The 22,320-nt window shown below is 45.1% G+C and overlaps 1 protein-coding gene across 6 annotated transcripts in view; it reads left to right on the top strand.

Annotated features, from left to right (window-relative positions):
* The window catches only part of ARHGEF2 (Rho/Rac guanine nucleotide exchange factor 2), a 173,648-nt gene that overhangs the window by 122,047 nt on the left and 29,281 nt on the right, over nucleotides 1-22,320 (top strand). For all 6 annotated transcript variants that reach the window (XM_072984079.2, XM_072984078.2, XM_072984081.2 and 3 more), the window contains 2 exons: nucleotides 19,442-19,509; nucleotides 21,565-21,628. In XM_072984079.2, the coding sequence (XP_072840180.2) occupies nucleotides 19,442-19,509; nucleotides 21,565-21,628 (132 nt within the window). The remainder of the gene's footprint in view (nucleotides 1-19,441; nucleotides 19,510-21,564; nucleotides 21,629-22,320) is intronic.

A 22,320-nucleotide genomic window follows, 5' to 3' on the forward strand; every position in this document is an offset into this window, starting at 1 on the left:
ACGGAGGGAGCTGTCAAAATCGTTGTCTAGCGAAAATTGGTTTGTGAAGCAGGAACCAAACATTGTCCAGCAAAATTCCCCCATAGGAATCACTGTTTTGCAAATCGCTATAAGAATCGCAAAAAGTCAATGTCTAGCAAAAAAACAAAAAACAAAAAACTGTCATGCGGGGTAACTGTCTAGCGAGGCACCACTGTACAGCCATATCGCCAGAACCCAGGGATGTTGTCTGGTTTCAAAAGCTAAGCAAGGTCAGGCCTGGTTAAGTAAAGTAAAGAGGTTTCCAGGTAGCATGAGGAATGAATCGTGCCTGAAACCTGGAGAGGCTATTGCTGCTAGTTCTGGACTAGTATATGTCCCCTTGTTTGTGTATTCGATTACCACGCCATTAGAACAATGCGCTACTGTGGGCAGTTTACATCAGGATAAAACACAGTAGGCATAAATCAGATGAAGCCAGTAGGGAACACTCGTGCGGAAAATTCCAAGAGGCATAAATTACGGGCTAAAATGGGAGGCATATACCGTATTTTTTCCATGTATAAGACGATACTTTTGTCTAAAATATTTAGATTAAAAATTGTCTTATACATGGAAGTAAGAAAGGGTGGGAGGGATCAAAGCGCTTTGATCCCTGCTTTCCCCCTCCACTTTCTTGCGAGGAAATAAATTTTGGGTTAGAAAAGTCTTATACTGGGGGCGTCTTATGCACTGAAAAAAATATGGTAAGAAGTAAAGCAGCAAAAAGAAAACAAAACACAGACAATAAAAACAAAACCGCACAAAACCAAAAACACATCGGACAGTGTTGCTAAGAAAGGTGTCTCTGTAAAGCAGAGTTTTCAAGAGTCTTTTAAATGTTGGGAGGGAGGGAGCCAAGCAAACGAAACTCCACCAGTAGTTAGTAGCAAAGTGTTGGTGCCATCACAAAGAAGGCTCTGTTTTTAGTGAATGGTTTCTTGGCTTCCCTTGAAGTGGCTACTCGGAGGAGCATTGCCTGGGAGGACCTAGCGGAGTGGGGAGAAGACCTTGGGAAAAGATGCTCCGTTGGGTAACATGGCCCCAAACCATGAAGAGCTTTATAGGTGATCAGCAAAAACTTGAATCTGGCGCAGGATGCAACCGGTAGCCGGTGTAGATGAGCCAAGAGTGGGGAGATGTGATCAAACTCACTAGAAAGCAGCTGCTTCTGCTCTTAAAATAGAAACACTTCCTTGTTGTGGGATGCTGCAGCATTCAAACTCGCACCTTTGCGGGCTTTAAGCTACAATAAACATGAGCTCCTCTCTAAAACTCAAACTAAGGACTTTCAGGTCCTATTGGAGACAAAGAGCCAATATCTAGCTCTGCCACACCAGGGACCGTACCCCAAGTGGTCATGCTGGTATATTATAGTCCCAGGGAGAGGGGGGCTGACGGTGACTTTAGGCCCTTCGCTGCAGGAAGCCAACTGCCTTATCACACCAGCAAGCATGTTAGCATTTCAGCAGCAGGAAATTCTGATTGCAGGATAAAATTAGGGTTGGCAGGACCATCTGAGAAGCATCTGCTTCATGCTGATGGGTGGAGGGGAAGCTGTAAGCAGCTTTCTTCTGACGGAAGCACTACCAAATCTAGTCTGTTAACTTCCCCTTTGTCTCGACCCCAGATGGCAATACGGGCACTGTGCAAGATGTTCATACACTTTCTTTATAAGGAATAGTAGTACGGCAAGTACAGTAGGACCCCCCACATCGGTGGGCTCGGTATTCGCTGGTTCGTTTATCCACTGCTACCTGAAAATTAAATCTCCCAGAGATACATATTCACATGTAATTCCAGAAATGGCCATTAGAGGGAAGCAGAGATCATGCAATGTATAGTGTTTGACATACAGTGATGCCCCGCTTAACGCTTACCCCGCTTGACGACGAATCCAGTTCACGATGAAGTTTTTGCGATCGCTTTTGCGATTGCAAAACAATGTTTGAATGGGGTTTTTTCGCTTTGCGATGATCGGTTCCCTGCTTCGGGAACCGATTCTTCGCTTTACAACGATCAAAAACAGCTGATCGCCGGGTTTCAAAATGGCCGCCAGGTGTACAAAATGGCTCCCCGCTGTGTTTAGGAAGGCTATTTCGCAAGACAGGGAGCAGAAAATGGCCGCCCTATGGAGGATCTTCGCTGGATGGTGAGTTATTCAGCCCATTGAAACGCATTGAACAGGTTTTCAATGCATTTCAATGGGATTTTTTATTTCGCTTGACGAGGATATCGCTTAACAGCGATTGTGCTTAACAGCGATTATCCTCGTCAAGCGAGGCACCACTGTACTGTATCTGTGTTCTTCTTTGTGACCTCTGTGCATCACACCCAGGGTGATTGCGCCTCCGCGGAGCCTCATCGGAAAGTTTCTAGAGCTTCTGTGGTAGCAAAAAACACATTAGAATAAGGCCCTCCACCCTCGTACGAGTACCTTGGTGCCAAGGCTCCTCTTTCACTTTTCTTTCAACCGCCGCGTTGAGAGCCTCATAGTTCTGCTTCTGTGAGTAAAAGAGAAAGAGAGTTTCTTCTTGATTCCTTTCCTTTTATCGGTCTTTTTTTCCTTTAAACTTTTAGATCAAATTCATTATCATCAGATTTTTTTTTCTTTTCTACTTCACTTGGCCTCTGGCCACAGCACCCCCCCCCCCAAATCATTATGTTTTTTTTCTCCTCAAATTATTTTCTCCTATTCATGGCCCCTTTGGGCATTTGCCCTGACTAGTGCTCAACCGGACAATCAGCAACCGCCAATCAGCCAGTTGCTCTATCCAGCTCGGCCATACCTTCTCATGGCGGGCCTCGATCTCGACAGCCATCGGTGTCGAAACGGCCATATCACCGTGACCCACATCAACTCCAGCCTGCTCCCTACCTGGCACCTGAAAGAGCCATTTCCTTCTACACACAAGGCTTTTACAGCTCCAGCCTCCCAATATTTTCCCGCCAATCCAGACGAGGGAAATCATTCCTCTCGCTCGGCATCTCTAGCATCTGTACACTCCACTGCTTTACAAACTTGTCAACAACCTCTGTTTCGACATCACCGAGACACAGGCTCTGATATCGATGATCCTCGATATCCATCTTGGTCCATGGACACTCATTTTGTCCCTCTATCGATGCACAATAGAACCAAGCCATCGAACTCAACATCACTATGACCCCAAGTTCGACACCGATGTTCAACCATATCAAACGACGTCCACGGACACTCGGATGACATCTCTCGATATCGAAAATCCTCGACACCGACAAATGCCCGTGGACATGGTTACCCTTGAATCAGTTCTCCCTTTACTCCACAAAAAAACAAGTGGTTCACTGTCATAGATCTCAAGGACGCATACTTCCATATTTCCATACATCCTTCACACAGAAAATTCCTTCAATTTCAGCTAGAATCACAAGCCTACCAATTCAAAAGGCTTCCTTTCGGCCTTGCAACAGCTCCAAGAGTATTCACCAAGTGCATGGCACCGGTAGCTGCTTGCCTCGGGTTGCAAAAAATCCTCATACAGTGGTGCCCTGCATAGCGACATTAATCCGTTCCAGGATTGATGTCACTATCCGGATTCATCGCTATGTGGGGGGGAACCCATAAGAATGCATTAAACTCAGTTTAATGCGTTCCTATTGGGGAAAAACTCACCGCTTTGCGGGGAATCCTCCATCCGGCTGCCATTTTGTTGACCCGGTGGCCATTTTGAAACCGCCAATCAGCTGTTTGTAAAACATCACAACGCGAAGCTCGGTAAGCATTTCATCGCAATGCGATGTTTTCCCTATCTAAAACATCGCAATGCGATCGCATTAGCAATCACAAAAAACATGTCGCTATGCAGATTCGTCATTAAACTGTGCGCTCGTTAAGTGAGGCACCACTGTATTTCCATATATCGACGACTGGCTCCTCGTAGCTCATTCCCATCGCAAGGCCCAACGAGATACTGACTTCACCCTTACCCCCTTTTGCAATCTCGGTCTCGCTGTCAATGAACAAAGATCAAAATTGAAACCTGCAAAGATTATTCATTACAGTGGTGCCTCGCATAGCGAGGTTAATCCATTCCGGATTAACCCTTGCTATGGGAAACATCGCTGTGCGGAATGAAAAAAGCCATAGAAACGCATTGAACTTCGTTCAGTGCATTCCTATGGCTTGAAAACTCACCGCTGTGCAAAGTTCTTCCATAGTGCCGCCATTTTTGCGCCCTCGGTAAGCGAGGGCAGGGCGCGAAAATGTGGCGCGGACCTTCCGGCTGCCATTTTGGAACCGCCGATCAGGTGTTCTCCCCCGCTTCGTTATGCGATATTCGCTAAGTGAATCGCTTAGCAAATATCGCAATGCGAAAAAACTCCATAGGGGCCATCGCTGAGCGAACGCTCCAGCGATGGCCCAAAGCCCCTCGTTAAGCGATTTAATCGCTCAACGGGGCGCTCATTATGCGAGGCACCACTGTATATAGGTGCATGCATATATTCCACACAAGCTTGTGCCTTTCTTCCTCCAGACAAAGGAAAAAATCTCTTTGCGTTACTTGAAGTTTTCACCCCTCATGATATGGTGACTGTACCTGGGACCGGAGATGTATTCTGCTGAGGGGAGAGCTGGCTGTGTAGCGGTTTATTGCATGTACAGCTGTGCTTCTTCTGCCTCTGACCCAACAGGCCCACGGCTTTCTCTGCTTTTGTTTTTCACTGCTAAATCTCTTCAGCCAGATGCAGCAGCGAGGCCAAAATATCTACAAGTCAAAATGTCAAACAACGTTCTGCTTTGTCAGGGGTTTTGGGCTCCCTGTGCTTCCAGCTCTCAGGTTTCTTAAAAATTACATTTTCAGCTCCATTCTTATTTAACTTACTCCACGATGGGTTTTGGTTAGATAAATTCCATAGTGGAGGACTGTAGAAATGCCCAAGCCATACAAATCTTCCAAACCTATTGGAATGAATGGAATGAGCCTGGATGCCTGCTTGGCTTCACCTAAATATTATCATTTTCCTCTCCACCCTGCTTGGAGCCAAATCATTTGCCTTCAGAAAGCTGCTGGGTAGACTGTGAAGGGAAGGGATATTTTTTACCCTCCATCACCCTTTAATCCCTGTTCTGATCCTCTTGCGTTTGGCTCCAGCTGGCTTCTTGGGAGCGGCTGAAGTCTTGATCGGATGTGTCTCAGGTCAACCACATCTGTCTGCAAGACCCAGCTGTCGGGACTTAGCAGGATTCTGGAGGGCCGTTGCTTTCTGCTCCTAATGTGGGCTGCAGCTTGATTCCAGAAAGCCCCTTATCGGAAAACTTTGGCCCACATGCGTTTTGACAGTCACGTTCGATCTGTTTTCTTAGGGTGATCTCCTTGGTGGGTTTTCCATCCCCTACCTTGACCATCTGGAAATTCCCTTCAAGGAGGTTTATATTGTAAAGTCAAGTGCCTTTGATCTACATCTGAGTTTCAGCCCAGTGGGTTTTCCTTGCCCGTGCTGTTTCATGGGACTTGTAAGTCACTTCTGGATTTGTGGAGGGGTGGTGATATTGGTGTTTTATCCCAACTATTTAAGGGAAGGCTTCTCCACCTCCAGTCATGAGTGGTCTAAGGCTTGGAGCCCAATCTAGTCCTGGCTTTATTACCTAGAGAAGTGCAAGGAGACAGAGGCTGTGACCCTTCTCCCCAGCCCGGGACATTGATGGAGAAAATTGTTTCTGAGTTCAAAAGAAGTCGCACGTAGTTCTGGGCACTACGCTTTAAACAATATAACAGTGGTGCCTCGCTAGACAGTTACCCCGCATGACAGTTTTTTCACTAGACATTGACTTTTTGCGATCGCTATAGCGATTCGCAAAACAGTGATTCCTATGGGGGGATTTCGCTAGACAATGTTTGGTCCCTGCTTCGCAAACCGATTTTCGCTAGACAACGATTTTGACAGCTCCCTCCGCACTCGCAAAACAGGTGTTTTCGGGACCTAAGCTTCGCAAGACAGCGATTTAAACAGCTGATTGCTGGTTCGCAAAGCGGCTTTCCTATGGCTGATCTTCGCTAGACAACGACGATTCTTCCCCATTGGAATGCCTTAAACAGGTTTCAATGCATTCCAATCTGGAAATGCTTTTCGCTAGACGATGATTTTGCTAAACAGCGATTTCAGGGGAACGGATTATCATCATCTAGCGAGGCACCACTATATCAGCAAATTGAAATATATCAAGAAGAGGGCAGCAAAGATGATAGGGTCTAGAAATGTTTGAGGAGGCTGGGTATGTTTAGCCTGGAGTGGAATAGATTGAGAGGTGATGTGACAGCTATCTTCAAATATTTGAGGGGCTGCCACAGAGAAAGTGGAGGAATCATGTCTTCAGTGGCTAAAGAACATAGAACCCAAACCCATGGGTTCAAATTGGCGTGTTAGCGTGGGGGCCAATTCCAAAGGCTTGATATGGCAATTTGCCTCTTCAAAAGCTTGGAGTCAGATTTGGAAAGTGAAGCTTCCAAGAGCAGTCTGTTAGAGGAAAACAAACCTTGGAGCCCAAGATAACAAGTTATACAGAGTCTCTTATCCGGTAGCGTCAAGGTTTGTCAGGATTTGTTCCTTTAAGTGAAACAAGAGGATAAATTTGATATTGTAGTGAAAATGCAGAGCCATGCCTGTAATGTAAAGTCAATGGATGACCCATTGAAATGCATTGAAAAACGTTCAAGGCTGAAGCAGGGAACTGATCATTGTTAAACGAAAAAACCCCATTTAAACCATCGTTCTGCGATCGCAAAAACCTAATCATACAGCGATTTCCTCGTTAAGAGAGGCAATCGTTAAGCACAGCACGACTGTACCTTTTGGTCTCTTCTGCCTCTACAGTTCTGTGGTTCTGTGATTCACTGATGCTTATCACCTCTCCTCCTTCCCATTGGAAGGTGTGTCTCTACCCCCACCCCCAAATAAGGCAAGTAGAGAATTAGATCACATGGATCATCATAAAGTGTTTCATTCTTTCCCAGAGGGAAAGCTGGACATGGTTTTCTCTTGAACATACAAGTCCCATAGCCTGTTATGATAATAATCCACTCTTTGTTTTTGAAGATGACTCTCTCAGATTCACCATTTAGGGGGGAAATTGAGCAACGGCAGGTTGATGGACATGCAGGTGACTACGAGCTCAAGATAGACAGAGAGAGTGAGGGGCGGATTAGCTGATCCCGGAGTTACACCCTTGCTTTCTCTCTTCCTTGATTTAACACTTGCCATCATCACTGCCAATGTAACTACGCTGTTTCCCCCCAAAATAAGACCTAACTTGAAAATAAGCCCTAGTATGATTTTTTTTCAGGATGCTCATTATATAATCCCTAACCCCCCAAAAATAAGCCCCAGTTAAGTGAAACCCCGACCTCCACCACTGTGCAGCCACCAGAAGAAGAGGACAGGACTGTAAAATGAAACTTCCCCTGAAAATAAGTCCTAATGCTTTTTTTTTTTTTGGAGCAAAAATTAATATAAGACCCTGTCTTATTTTTGGGGAAACACGGTATGAAGATGTGAAGAGGTATGTTGGGTGTGCGGAGCACCCGTCTTTCAAGAGAAAGAAGCCACTGGCCGTTCTCGCCCGTCAAGATTTAGGCAGGAGGAGAAAACATCCTCCGATGGGAAAAAGGACCAAACCCCATGTGCCAGTTTCTCCTCCTCTTCCCGAGGGGACTGCCGGTTCCACGTGGGCTCCATCTGGGCTGCGGCACTTGGCAGGAGGTTCTGACCAAGCAGATGGTCCTGTGAACAAACGGCCATTTGGTGTTTTCTTCCTCCCTCCTCCTCCTCCTCCTCCTCCCGGAGACTTGGGGTGGGCTCTGAATTTATAGCCTGTGGGGGGAACTTCTGCAGGTCCTTAAAAGTTGCTGTTTTGTTAATAATCAGCTGCATCAAAAAACTTCATAAAGTGTGTGTGTGTGTGTGTGTGTGAGAGAGAGAGAGAGAGAGAGAGAGAATCTCTATTGACAAAGGTTTTTAATTCTTTTGTTTGCTTGTGGCCAACAGCGTTAGAGATGCGACAGCTGGAGAAGCGGTAAAAATCAGAAGTATTAAAGTTGGTAGCCCAGTTTGGCTGGATGATCACACTGGGTAGGAACCAGAGGAAATGGGTTTTAGAAACGTAAGGTCTGCCTGCGGTTTAATTTAAATGCTAATTAAATGGGTGGTTGGAAAAGGTCTTCCTGGGTTGTGAGCCCAGAGAGTGCATACCAGCTGGAGGAACGGCTAAGTGCTGTACGACGTTGGTTCCATGTAAGAGCGCGGTTATACTAGTTTTAACTAGGAAAAAAAGTAATTTAATCAGGTTGTGAGTGTTTTAAATTGATTTTTTAAAAAGGGAATACACAACAAATGTGGAAGTGTGGTTGGTTGATTTGTTTATTTACCAGCTTATTTATTTATTTATTTATTTATTTGTTTATTTGTTTGTTTGTTTGTTTGTTTGTTCGTTTGTTTGTTTGTTTGTTCGTTCGTTCGTTCATTCATTCATTCATTCACCCATTTATTTGTTGATTTGTTTGTTTATTTACCGCCCACCTGGCAGCCATGGCCACTCTGGGTGGTTTACAACAAATAGACAAGCAACACAATGACAAAAATAATACAGTACAATATCAATATATATGGGGGCACACATCAGATAGAAAGTGCAGGTAGGGCAAAAATATAGCACATTGGTGCTCCGCATGACGATGATAATCCATTCCATTAAAATCGCTGTACAGCAAAATCATCGTCATGTGAAAAAAAACACATTGGAATGCATTGAAAACTGGTTAATGCATTCCAATGGTGGAAATACCTGATCATCCTACGATGATCCTCCATAGGGCAACCATTTTGCGATTGCTTTCTTGTGAAAATCGGTCCGGAAGACAGCAGGAAGCCATTTTGCGAACCACCAATCAGCTGTTTTAAATCGTCTTGTGGACAATCAGTTTGCGAAGCATGGACGTAATCGTCATTAAACAAAAATCCCCCATAGGAAAAGTCATCATCAAGCAATTTCGTCGTCACGCGGGATAAGCGTCTAGCGGGGCACCTCTGTACAATAAAATTGCAGTTAAAAGCATAAAAAATATAAAAGACAAGGAGCTTGGTGGTGTGATGGATGATATGATATCAAGCCCTGTTGTATCATGGTATTGTTTGTCCTTATTTTGGCAGGGAGTTGTGGGTTTGTTTGTGATTTTTTTTTTAAAAGCAGAAATGGAAGGCCTTGATCCATTCCAGTCTTGGTTCAGGCCACGTCATGGCACAGAGAGGGTCACACTACAAGATGACTTTTTGAGGGAGACCCACGGGGCAAAATGTTTGTGCTGGTCCTCCTCAGCCACTCGGTGGCCTTTGATCTTGTCGATCATTGTCTCCTCCTGCAGAGGCTCCTCTGGGTTGGGAATCGGTGGCCTGGCTTTGTCCTGGCTCCAGTCCTTCCTAGAGGACCGTCCCCAGAGAGCGCAGCTCAGGGAGATAATGTTGTCCGACTTTTGGACCCCCCATTGCGGAGTCCCACAGAGGTCGATCACCTCCCCATTGCTGTTTGACATCTATAAGAGGCCGCTGAGGGACGTCATCAGGAATTTGGGCGCTTCGTGTCACCAATATGTGGATGACACTCAACTCTCTCTCCTTCCACCCTTCAGCAGTGGATGCCATCCAGTTCCTTGAAGGACGAAAGACTGAGGCTGAACCCAGACAAGACGGAAGTCCTGTGGGTGGGGGGCCCTACTGTTGGCAGTTTGGGGGCCTCCCTCTCTTGGGGGGCGCGCGCTGCTGTCTCTGCTAATGATGAGGTTAACATCTTAGGTGTAACCCTGGCTTCTGTGCTGTCAATGGAGCTTTAGACAGAGTCTGTTGTCCGCTCTGCCTATTTCCACCTAAGGCGGATTGCCCAGCTCCATACTTGCCTTGACACCAGGTCCCTCACCATGCTGTTCCATGCACTGGTAGTCTCAAGATTTGTTGTTGTTTAGTCGTTTAGTCGTGTCCGACTCTTCGTGACCCCACGGACCAGAGCATGCAGTCTCCCACTGCTTCCTGGAGTTGGGTCAAATTCATCTTGGTCTCTTTGATGACCCTGTCCAACCATCCCGTCCTCTGTCGTCCCCCTTCTCCTCCTGCCTTCACACTTTCCCAACATCAGCGTCTTTTCCAGGGAGTCTTCTCTTCTCATGAGATGGCCAAAGGATTGCTTTTTCGTCAGTGTAGCCGGTCCCTAAAACAGTTTCATCTGTTCCTAAAATACAGCAGCTTCTGCTTCATAGGCTTCCTATGTTGATTCTTCAGCCTGCGAGACCTTACTTTCTTGCTTACCAAGGCACAGCTAAGAATATTGCTTTTAAAAAGTAACTTATTCTCATTTTTTTATTATTCTGATGTTTGAGAATTGATGTATTATCCATAGTTGTTGCACGGTTGAAAAAGTAACTCTGTTGTTTGGTGCTTTTATTACTTTTTATTGGTTTCTGTTGCAGTTTCTTGTAAAACGAAAACAGAACTTTAGGATTATAAAGCTACGACATCATACTTGAAATGTTTGTGTCAGATATCTCTAAAAAATGCATTAAAAAGTAAAATTTGAGAGTAAATAGAAAACGTAACTAGTTAAAACACAAAAAGTAATACAGTGGGGTCTCGACTTACGAACTTAATCCGTATTGGAAGGCAGTTCTCAGGTCGAAAAGTTCTTAAGTCGAATCTGCATTTCCCATAGGAATGCATTGAAAATCATTTAATCCGTATCTGCTCTTTTCGTCCATAGAAACTAATAGGAAGCTGCTATTCCGCCTTCTGCCACTAGACGGGGGATATTTTTTTTCTTTTTTCCTTTTAACCTAAGATGACTTAGCTTTAAAAAAAAAAGGAAAAAAAAGAGTTCATAACTCGAATCTAAGTTCGTAAGTCGAGTCCATATATTCCTATGAGAGCGGTTCGTAAGTCGAAACGTTCGTATGTCGAGCCGTTCGTAAGTCAAGACCCCACTGTATTAATCTTAGTCTTTACCTGCCTGTCAAAATGTAAAGTCAGTTTCTTCCAAAAGTAATGATTCATAGTTAACGAAGTTATGTATTAATTTCAAGCTCTCCACCATGGGAAACTGTGGCCTTTCTGACGGACATTGGCAATCCAACGATATTTGGAGACCAGCGTATTTGCTCACCTCATTCTAGATGCAGGTCGCATGCTCTCCCGGGTTACTCCATGCTTTGCCTCTGCTCCTACTCTCTCTGCAGGGTTCATATTTTATTTTTCAGTTCGACTGCAGCATAATCCAGGACTGCTGGTTTCCCCTGCTTTGATCTTGGGTCTCGGAGGGCGGGTTTGTGTTTTCGGCCAGCAAACAAACAAACTGCGCTGCCGGCTGTAGAAAGGCATTGTCTGGCTGAATTGCACAATTGTATTCTGCTGTTATCTTCAAAGTGCCCCTTTTCCTGATCCTAGATTCAACCGTGGTTATGATGACCTCTTCTAAATGCAAGGGCCGGATAATACACAATCAGACCTATACAGCTGTTTCGGCTCTGTCGATAACAGGCAGACGTTGGGCCTGCCAAGGCTAAAACTGAAAAACAGTAATAATCCTGGAACGTCAGAGCTTTAAATCTTGTAGGATCACAGGTTCAAAAGCGAATTAAAATGCTGCATGTTTGTGAGAAGGAAGTAGAAATAAGTAGCCCAATGTGAATCAATTCAGGCAATGTTATGTGTCAAGCACCGTTCTGCTATGGCTTTATTTGGAGTAACATAATTGGCCGGGAGAGAAAGAGGAAAGGGAGATTTGCCCATATTTAAAGATTTATTTTTGCACAAGCTTCTTCTATGGTGTTTCACCTTGACAGATGCATTTAATACAGTGTGTATATACAGATGTATATTGTATATATAGCACGTGTGTGTGTATGTATGTATGTGTGTGTGTGTGTGTGTGTGTGTGTGCATATATATACATACAGAGAGAGAGACGTTCTATCTATCTATCTATCTATCTATCTATCTATCTATCTATCTATCTATCTATCTATCTATCTATCTATCTATCTATCTATCTATCTATCTATCTATCTATCTATCTATCTATCGACTCCTTCCTTATCTATCTATCTATCTATCTATCTATCTATCTATCTATCTATCTATCTATCTATCTATCTATCTATCTATCTATCTATCTATCTATCTATCTATCTATCTATCTATCTATCTATCTATCTATCTATCTATCTATCTATCGACTCCTTCCTTATCTATCTATCTATCTATCTATCTATCTATCTATCTATCTATCTATCTATCTATCTATCTATCTATCTATCTATCTATCTATCTATCTGTCTGTCTGTCTGTCTGTCTGTCTGTCTGTCTGTCTGTCTGTCTATCTATCTATCTATCTATCTATCTATCTATCTATCGACTCCTTCCTTATCTATCTATCTGTCTGTCTGTCTGTCTGTCTGTCTGTCTGTCTGTCTGTCTGTCTGTCTGTCTGTCTGTCTGTCTATCTATCTATCTATCTATCTATCTATCTATCTATCTATCTATCTATCTATCTATCTATCTATCTATCTATCTATCTATCTATCTATCTATCTATCTATCTATCTCTAGTAATTAAACTGCTTGGATAATTCAGAGGTTTAAGTATCTGGCTAGATACCTAGAATGGGTCACCGTAAGTCAGAATCAACTTGATGGCATACAGTTATAATTATAGTAACTGAACTCTCTCTGTGTTCATTCAGAGTTTCAGATTCCCATGGCCGTCACAACTGCCACTAATTGAGTTAATTCGGGCCGAAACTCAGACTTTACTTTTATTGTGTTTTATCTATAATAGTTAGGAAGGTGTTTCTCATGTTTAGCTGTAATCTCCTTTGTGATCAGTTGCAACGGGAGTGTGAATTACTCCAGGCAGTGGATGACCCCATTAGCCGTGTAAAGAATCTGTGTTACCTATGCAGTTTCCGAAGTGGCTCTGTTAAGGGATGGGGAGAATATCGGGGAGAAGCAATGCAGTACAATATTTGTGGTGTTTATCTGGGAGAACCGCTTGACCGTGGAACTGACTGTCTCAGGGACTAGGGTGGACTTTCCTTTTCTGGAGACTTTTAAGCAGAGGCACCTGTCCGGGATGTTTTAACTGGATTTCCTGCACTGGCAAAGGACTGGACTCAAAGACCCTTGAAATGCAGGAGTGTGTAAGCAAGTTAAGAGAGAGAGAGAGCATTTGCGAGCACAGGCAATCTGTGCCTTACTCAGAATGGCGTGGTCTTGATTTCTCTAGCTACTAACAAGAAAAGGAGAAGGAGTAAGTTTTCTTAATAAGTTTGTTGTCAGGACTTTTGTGTCTGAATAAGCTCCTCTAGCATCTTTGCTCTTTGGTCTTTCGGGTGACTTAAAAACAAACAGATATACATCTTTATCGATGGTTCTAAGCAATGTAGCACCGGCAAACCTTCCTCTCGGAAGAGCTGAGTGGGGAGCTTTCCCATCAATCTGGTCATGACCTGTTGAGCCTCTGCCTGCGACGCTGCGACAGTGCTGAGGATATGTTGACTCCTGTGAAATTCCTGGTCGCCATGCTGTTATTTCCAGCTGCGCACAAATCTTTCCACCCTTAAGCGCTGGATAAACTCGGAATGCGCTCCTGAAGCTTTCTTAGAAAGCTTTAAGAAGAGCCTTGGATAGCAAATGTGGGCCAGCCACCTTCTGTTTTTTTCATAAGGATGTGCCTGTATTAAAAAAAGCCAGTGACCGCTCTCTGTAATCCTGCATCAAGGGCAAGGAGACCATGTTGCCAGCTGTTGCTTTGACATACTGCCCGACTTTACTCCCAGGATCGCTTCAGTGCCCAAAACTTGGAGGTATACGTTGCTGGGAAGGAAGGAGGGGACGGTCCTGGGAGATTATAAGAGAAGTTCCAATAGGGAAACAAAAAGGGAACGAAACAACGCCATTTCAGAAGAAGCTTTTCTTTCCTCTCTTTTGAAAGCCTCTGTTTAATTTAGCCTTTTACGCCAGAATCATGTTGAGGGAGACCACAGGTGGGCCGTGCAAGCTGTGGCATGTCTGTCCTGCAACTGGTTGCGTGACTGATTTCACAGATATTCAACCGGTGGTGTAACAGATCTCCTGCCAAAGAGGGAAAGCCACTTCCACACCTGATTTTATCAAGCCTTTCTGAAAATCACCACTGTGTTAGAGTATAATAATAAAGAGTGGCGACCATACTCTTCTTTTATGGTACAGTGGTGCCTCGCTAGACGATGATAATCCGTTCCACTGAAATCGCTGTTTAGCGAAATCATTGTCTAGCGAAAAGCATTTCCCCATTGGAATGCATTGAAACCTGCTTAATGCGTTCCAATGGGGAAGAATCATCGTTGTCTAGCGAAGATCGGCCATAGGAAAGCCGCTTTGCGAACCGCCGATCAGCTGTTTAAATCGCTGTCTTGTGAAGCTTAGGTCCCGAAAACACCCATTTTGCGAGCGTGGAGGGAGCTGTCAAAATTGTCGTCTAGCGAAAATGGGTTTGCGAAGCAGGGACCAAACGTTGTCCAGCGAAATTCCCCCATAGGAATCACTGTTTTGCGAATCGCTATAGCGATCGCAAAAAGTCAATGTCTAGTGAAAAAACTATCATGCGGGGTAACTGTCTAGCAAGACATCACTGTATCTCTAATGGGATTGGATGGTTCCCCTCTCTCCCCAGGCTGGTACCAGGATTCATCCAGCATGTCCTTGATCAAATGTGAGCCCTATTAAGCTGAAAGCAACAGAGATGACGACAGCAGCAGCAAATTTCTGCTGATTAAAGGCAATTTCAGAGTGCAAAGGACTCATACACAATATGGCAAAATTGGAGGCTGCCCTGAGTCCCCCAAGGGAATTTTTTAAAAATCACTGCCAATTTACCTCTGCTAATGGAATCGTTACCATTGCATAGAAAGAACGATGCAATAGGATTTCAGTTGGCAATGCCTATGGTAGAATCTTGACCACTTTTTTAAAAAAATGACTAAAACTGTTCTATAGCTAAACTTTTAAAAGACGTCTTTTTGACAGCTCTGCTGAAAGAAGAGGCAACGGAAGGCCCTTTCGAAGGGGTCGACGTTTTCCCCTGTTTCTGATCTTCATTTGTGTGTTTGTGGGGGTCTGTGTCGGGAGAGGGCTGCTCATTTGTTATTAATGAAGACTTAATGAGCGGCATCGTTAGCATACACCAACCAGGCTTTTTGAATTTGAGTGACACCGTTAATGAGGATACACATTAAATTCCTTTCCCCGCCCACAGAGTATTCATAAGAAGCAGACTCGTCAGGCTTGGGGGGGGGGACAATAACGAGGTGGTTTCAGAACGAGGGAGAGAGAGAGAGAGAGAGAGAAGGGCTTGATTCCCTGTATTTTTTTTGGTTCCAAAACCTCCATCTTAAGTCTACTTCCCTTCTAGATGTCACTGCAGTTGGCTGCAGTGAAAGCCTCCTTAAAAACCCACATATTAAAATGTCACTGGTTATTCCTGCTCCACCACCTCCAGATACAGATCGAGTTGAGAAATGACTTTCCTTGCCATCAAAAAAAATCACTTCCCGTTCACATCACGTCCTCCCACCCATGTGTTCTTGGATGTTCCATGACTCACTAGGCTGATGAACTTGGCTGGATTTCACCCAACATAACCAGGCTGTGTGAGTGGAGGAGTCCGGGGAGAAAAGCATATAAATTGCCCCCCAAACCTCTCCTCTATTTGAGATACGTTGGTGGCCTTTTTATTAGCTGGTCCGATGGAGAAGATGGACTGGAGAAATCCCACCAGAACTTTTCTGACTTTCCGTCCTAAAATGGGGGAAAAAATAGACAATTTTAGATTGTCATCTTACCTAAGTTGCTCAGAAAGTGTCTTAATTTCCTGGACCATCATCATCTGCCTTCAGAATTTCCAAAGTATAAGAATACCCAGAAACGGCTTCCTGTTTCCTCCTTCTGTGGAAGGACTCTGAAGGGCAGCAGGGAGGAAATTAGAAAATATTGTCAAGTGTAAGGATGTGTGTCACTTGGAGACGCAGAACAAGATCATCCACACCTCTTGTATTTCATGTTGCCATGGTTGGGTGTGAAAGGTTCGACAGCTAAGAAAGCTGACGGGAAAAGATTTGTTTGAAATGTGGTGCTGGATGAGAGATTATAAAATCGGGGGGCGTCTTATACACTGAAAAATACGATAACTTCACAGGGAGAAGGGAGGCCCCAGTGGTCCCCAACCTTGGGCCTCCAGATGTTCTTGGACTTCAGCTCCCAGAAATCCTGGCCAGCAGAGGTGGTGGTGAAGGCTTCTGGGAGTTGTAGTCCAAGAGCATCTGGAGGCCCCAAGGTTGGGGACCACTGCAAAAGACAAACCAGTGGGCCCTAGATCAAATCAAGTCTGAACTATTTCTGGAGGCCAAAATGTTGAAGGTGAGGCTCTCCTACTTTGGGCACGTCATGAGAAGACAGGATTCTCTAGAAAAGACAATAATGCTGGGAAAGGTGGAAGGCAGCAGGAAAAGAGGAAGATCCAATAGGAGATGGTCTGACTCCCTAAAAGGAATCTACAGGCGTGAGCTTCCAAAAGCTGTTGAAGACAGGACATTCTGGAGATCCTTCATTCATGGGGTCACCATAAATCGGGGGCAACTTGATGGCACATAACAACAATAATAACCTTCTGCAAGCCAGCTGGACCCCAAGAGGTTGCTCAAAACATGGACTTCAAATTCACAGACTTTCTGATATCTCCTGCTTCCTTGCTGTTCTTTCCCTGACTATCCTGTTTTGTTGCCCAGTAGCTGCAAAGGGAAACCAGTAGGAAATGTCTATGAAATTGGATTGGTTGGATTTGTTTGTTTTTTTCTCGAGGAACCCGACGTTTCAAAAGGAGTTTAAAATCTGTGACCAAAAACGTTTAGAACTGAAGATTAAGGGACCGAGGAATTTCTGCTTCATGGCCACTTGGTGCTTGCAGGGGCAGAAAAAAAAACAAAGCAATGACAAGTTTTGTTTCACTAGACCTTGATGGGGAGATGGAAATGTGGGTCCGCCGCAGTGGCCATTGCGAGACACTCTTTGGATGGAGTCGCTCCAGTGTCAGAGTTCTGTGTTAGTGGGCAAACCCGGAAGGCCATGGCTGGGAACCAATGTGATTCAGAAGGGACTGAAATTGTTTTAAGTTTGACGGGCAAATCTCTGTAAACTACAAGCTTAAAATTGGTTTCAGGAGCCCGTAGGGTTAACTTGTCTTCACCAGCAATAATACAAGAAAGGGTGGACTTGATGTGGTTGCCACTCTTTTCTGTTGCCTGTCTAGTCTGTGCCAGCGCGCTGGGAATGAGCCCCCCTCAAGGGACAGACCCCGCAGCCCTGGCAGCTGGTGGTGCTGGAACGAGCGTTTAAAGTCCTCTAGTGAAGTCCAGATGGCCTATGGGAGCAAGAATGTGAAGCATAGGAGCTGCGCCACATGTCATGTTGCCCTGTGGGTGTTGGCTAGGCGGCAAAGCACTGTCTCCCTAGCCAAGGCCCATTGGAATGGACCTTGCCAGCACTTGGAGGGCTCTGCCCCAGCTTGTTTGTTCTGCAGACCTCCAGCTTCCTTTTGGGGGTATCTTCACCAAGTCCATAGGGCTCCTTGATCTTGTTTTAAAACCAGCCGTGACACCCAGGTAGGAAACGGGAAGATAAAGGAGAGGCACCTGCCTTACCGGTCCCGGTGGTCTGAGTGAGAAGAGTGCGCGCAATGGACATGGATCTCCCCGTGAAGTTATCGTATTTTTCAGTGTATAAGACGCCCCCATGTATAAGACGCCCCCCCGATTTTCTAACCCAAAATTAAGAAATCTAAGTGGGGATTAGCAAGTGTAGGAGGAAAGGGATCAAAGTGCTGCAGGATCGCTTTGATCCCTGCTTTCCCCTCCACTTGCTTTTGTTCTCTCCTCAGCTTACTTCCGTGTGTCACCCACAATTTTTAGTGTAAAGATTTTAGACAAAAGTATAGTCTTATACACAGAAAAATACAGTAACGAACAGATCCTGTAGTGTTTCCAAAATCTGCAGTGTCCTTTGGATTGCAGGCAGCAGGGGGACGAAACAAGCCTGGGTGTGTTGCACTAAGTTCCATCAAAGTGGGGTGCCTCTGTGTCGTCGTCGTTGTGGTTCCATGCTGTCCAATTCCCTGTGACTTATGGGGACCCTAGGAATGAATGACCTTCAAAATGTCCTATCCTCAAGAGCCCAGTTTAGCTGATGTAAATTCAAAGCTGTGCCTTCCTTTAAAGAGTCAATCTATCTCACATTCCACTTTCCTCTTTTCCTGCCACCCTCAACTTTTTTCCAGGAGCGTTGTTGTTTTTTTCCCAATGACTGTTGCCTTCTCATGATGTTCATAAAGTACAACATCCTTGATTTTACCGTTTTTGCCTCTAAAGGCAAACCCCCACATTCAGGCTTGATTAGATCTAGGGCCCACTTGTCATCAGTCATGATAGCATTTTTCAGATACAGTGGTGCCCCGCATAGCGAGGTTAATCCGTTCCGGATTAACCTTCGCTATGGGGAAACATCGTTAAGTGGGACGGGGAAACCCACTGGAACGCATTAAACTTTGTTTAATGCATTCCAAATGGGCCCAAAACTCACCAGTCTCCAATGTTTCCCCATGTTGCGGCGGCCATTTTGGGTGTCCCGGTGGCCATTTTGGGTGTCCCGGTGGCCATTTTTAGTGTTCCGGTGGCCATTTTGGGTATCCTGGTGGCCATTTTGGGTGTCCCAGCGGCCATTTTTAGTGTTCCGGTGGCCATTTTGGGTGTCCCGGCGGCCATTTTTAGTGTTCTGCTGGCCATTTTGGGTGTCCGGCGGCCATTTTGGAACCGCCGAACAGCTGTTCCCCCATCGCAATGCAAGGATGCCCTCGCATTAGCGATGGGGAAATCCGCATCAGTATGCAGATTCTTCGTTAAACGGTGCACTCGTTATGCGAGGCACCACTGTACTTGAAAGGCTGTCCTGCAGAGGAAGGGCAGGATCTGTTCTCAGTCGTCCCAGGGTGCAGGACACGCAATAAGGGGTTCAAGCTACAGGAAACCAGATTTAGGCGTACTATCAGGGGAAAACTCCCTAACTGTTAGAACGGGATGACGATGGAGCCCAATGGACTTTCTCCATGGCCAGCGACGTCTACCCCACAGTAGCAGTTTTTAGGCCCAGCTTAGCAGAAGCTTTATCCAGCTGTTGCTTAAAATCCTGTCGGTGGATCCTTGGCTGAAAGGGCCCGTTGAGATGGAGCCTGGTTTTCCAGCATGCAGGAGTAGTGGAATGAATTTGGTCATCCAGTTAGCTCACTTCCTTTCTCATGCCTCCTCTGCTTTTCTCTTTCCAGCTTGCAATGTAACCATCCACAATCGCTGCAAAGACACGCTACCCAACTGTACCAAAGTCAAGCAGAAGGTGAGTGGGTGGGTGTGAAGGGGCACCCGGGCAGGAGGGAGGAGAAGAATGACAGAGGAGAGAGTAACGGCGTATGGGCTGAAATCCCAGTGTTTAGCGTAGTAAGCGGCATCTAGAGTAGGCCCATTGAATCGGGGGGTTTGATGCGTCAACTCTTCTAAAAAGTCCCATTGATTCAGCAAACCTACTGTGCAAAAGGATTTCAGCCGGTAACTGCACGTAGGACCTCCAGCGAGTAATGATTTCGGCGTGTTAAGGATTCCGGCTTTTCGTTTTCCAGAAACGTCCTCAAGTTTCAAGTGTTAGGCGGTGGAAGCTCAAGAGCTTCCGTGGAGACAGAAGGGGAACCTGAGGATCTAAGGGGAGGCTTCATGTGTCACTTGGAGCATTTTTAAAGTATCTTTTTATTCTTATGTGTTCTGTTACGTATTCTATGTCTTTAAAATACATTTCTACTAGAATATTGTTATAATCTCTCAGAAATGTCCAGCGAGGCAGAATCAGAGAATTAACTCTGACTGCTCGTCCTAACTAGACTCATTGAATCAGTGGGACTTTCTGGGTTTTTCCCCCTCTATTTCTCTTAGTTATACCATCTTTTTCATCATCGAGAAGACCCTCGATGATAGGTAGGTAGGTAGGTAGGTAGGTAGGTAGGTAGGTAGGTAGGTAGGTAGGTAGGTAGGTAGGTAGGTAGGTAGGTAGGTAGGTAGGTAGGTAGGTAGGTAGGTAGGTAGGTAGGTAGGTAGGTAGGTAGGTAGGTAGGTAGATAGATAGATAGATAGATAGATAGATAGATAGATAGATAGATAGATAGATAGATAGATAGATAGATAGATAGATAGATAGATAGATAGATAGATAGATAACTGTATATTTCATTTATTTAAATATACAGTGGTGCCCCACATGACGACGATAATCCGTTCCAGGAAAATAGCTGTTAAGCGAAATCGTCGTCATGCAAAAAGCCTTTCCCCGTTGGAATGCATCGAAACTCGTTTAATGCGTTCCAATGGGGAAATTACCTTGTTATCCAAAGATCGCCCAAAGGGGAAGCCATTTTCTGAGCGCTGATCAGCTGTTAAAATGGCTGCCCTGCGAAGCATGGGTCCAGAAAACACAGGGCAGCCATTTTGCGGAGCCGGAAAAATCGTCGTCTTGCGAACAAACGGTTTGCGAAGCACGGACCTAATCGATGTCCAGTGGAATTTCCCCCCATAGGAACGACTGTTTTGCGAATCGCTATAGCGATCGCAAAAAGTCACCGTCCTGCGGATTCATTGTACAGTGGGGTCGTCGTCTAGCGAGGTACCACTGTATATATTAAATGAAAAATAAATATGAATGGAATGATGGTTTTTTTTAAAAAGTAAGTAAAATCTATAGTGGAAACTGAACAAATTGAGTGTGAAATTTCGTGCGAAATACGAAGTCTTGGGGGGCCCCCTGCCAGAATTTTTCCACGCATGACCTTCAGTGCAGAATCCATAGCCCTAGTAGCACTGGGTGCTCTCTATGGGGCTTAAGAAGGAGCACCCCCGGCTCAAGGGAGTTTATATGCTGGGTGGCCGAGAATGGTCTGCAGGGACATAAAGAGAACAGAAACTACTCATTGTAAGAACATTTTCAAAAGCGTGGCAGAGCAAGCGACAGCTCGTGGCTGGTACTAAAGGAGAGCAAATTGTTAGCCAGTTAATTAGAGACCATTATGTTTTTACTGCCAGGACTAGGAAGGAATGCTTTGAGATTTTCTGCCCCACATGCCAAAAAGAAGACTCAGATGGCATTGGGCATGCTATCCCCCTTGACTTGGGATGGATTTTGGGAGCTACCATTTATGACAGGTGCTTCAAGCAGAGAACGGTCTTGGTCTGGCTCCATTCATCTGGGCATTTCCCCCCCACCCCCAAGGGCGGCTGTGATTCTCCAGAAATGGGGTAGCCAAAAAAAATTAGGAGATTGTGGTGGGATCGGTGCTTGTTTCCAAGGGACCACCAAGCCTTTCATCCCCTAACGTCTCTCTTCCTCTCTCTTCCCTCTCCCCCTTTACAGCAGCAAAAGGCAGCTTTGCTGAAGAACAATTCAGCCCTTCAGACGGTGTCACTGAGGAATAAACGTGAGTGGAGCGTCGAATCCCATGCCCGTTTAAAAGTGGCGCAGAAGGATGGCGGTTGGGAATCTGTGGTGGGAGGGATCTTCGTTTTGTAAAGGCCCTGACGTTGTAACCAGAGGGTGGGCTGCTACAGCAAATAATGTTCTGTGCAATTTTATTTTCCAGTGAGGGAGGTGAGGCGTGTGGGAGCGAGTAAGATTCCACCTGATCCCACTTTTGGAAATAACCACATGAGTAAATCTGGGCATTTTAGAGAGCTCTTCTCTCCTAACAACACATAAGAAACTTTTGTCCTTGAGAAGCGGAAGTAAGATGCACCAGATACAGTGGTGCCTCGCTTAACGAGGATAATCCGTTCCAGCGAAATTGCTGTAGAACGAAATCCTCGTTCAGCAAAATAAAAAAGCCAATTGAAACGCATTGAAAACCCTTCAGTGCGTTCCAATGGGCTGAAAACTCACCGCCCAGCGAAGAACCTCCATTTTTGCTGCCTGTAAAGCGAGGAATCCGTCCTAGAAAACAGTGGGGGGCCATTTTGTACACCCGGCAGCCATTTTGAAACCCGCCGATCAGCTGTTTTTAGATCGTCATAATGTGAAAATCGGTTCCCGAGGCAGGGAACTGATCATCGTGAAGCAGATTTTTTTCCATTTAAACCATCGTTTTGCTATTGCTTTTGCAATTGCAAAAACCTA

Source organism: Pogona vitticeps, chromosome 15, assembly GCF_051106095.1.
Source record: "Pogona vitticeps strain Pit_001003342236 chromosome 15, PviZW2.1, whole genome shotgun sequence".
In the NCBI taxonomy this organism is placed as follows: Eukaryota; Metazoa; Chordata; class Lepidosauria; order Squamata; family Agamidae; genus Pogona; species Pogona vitticeps.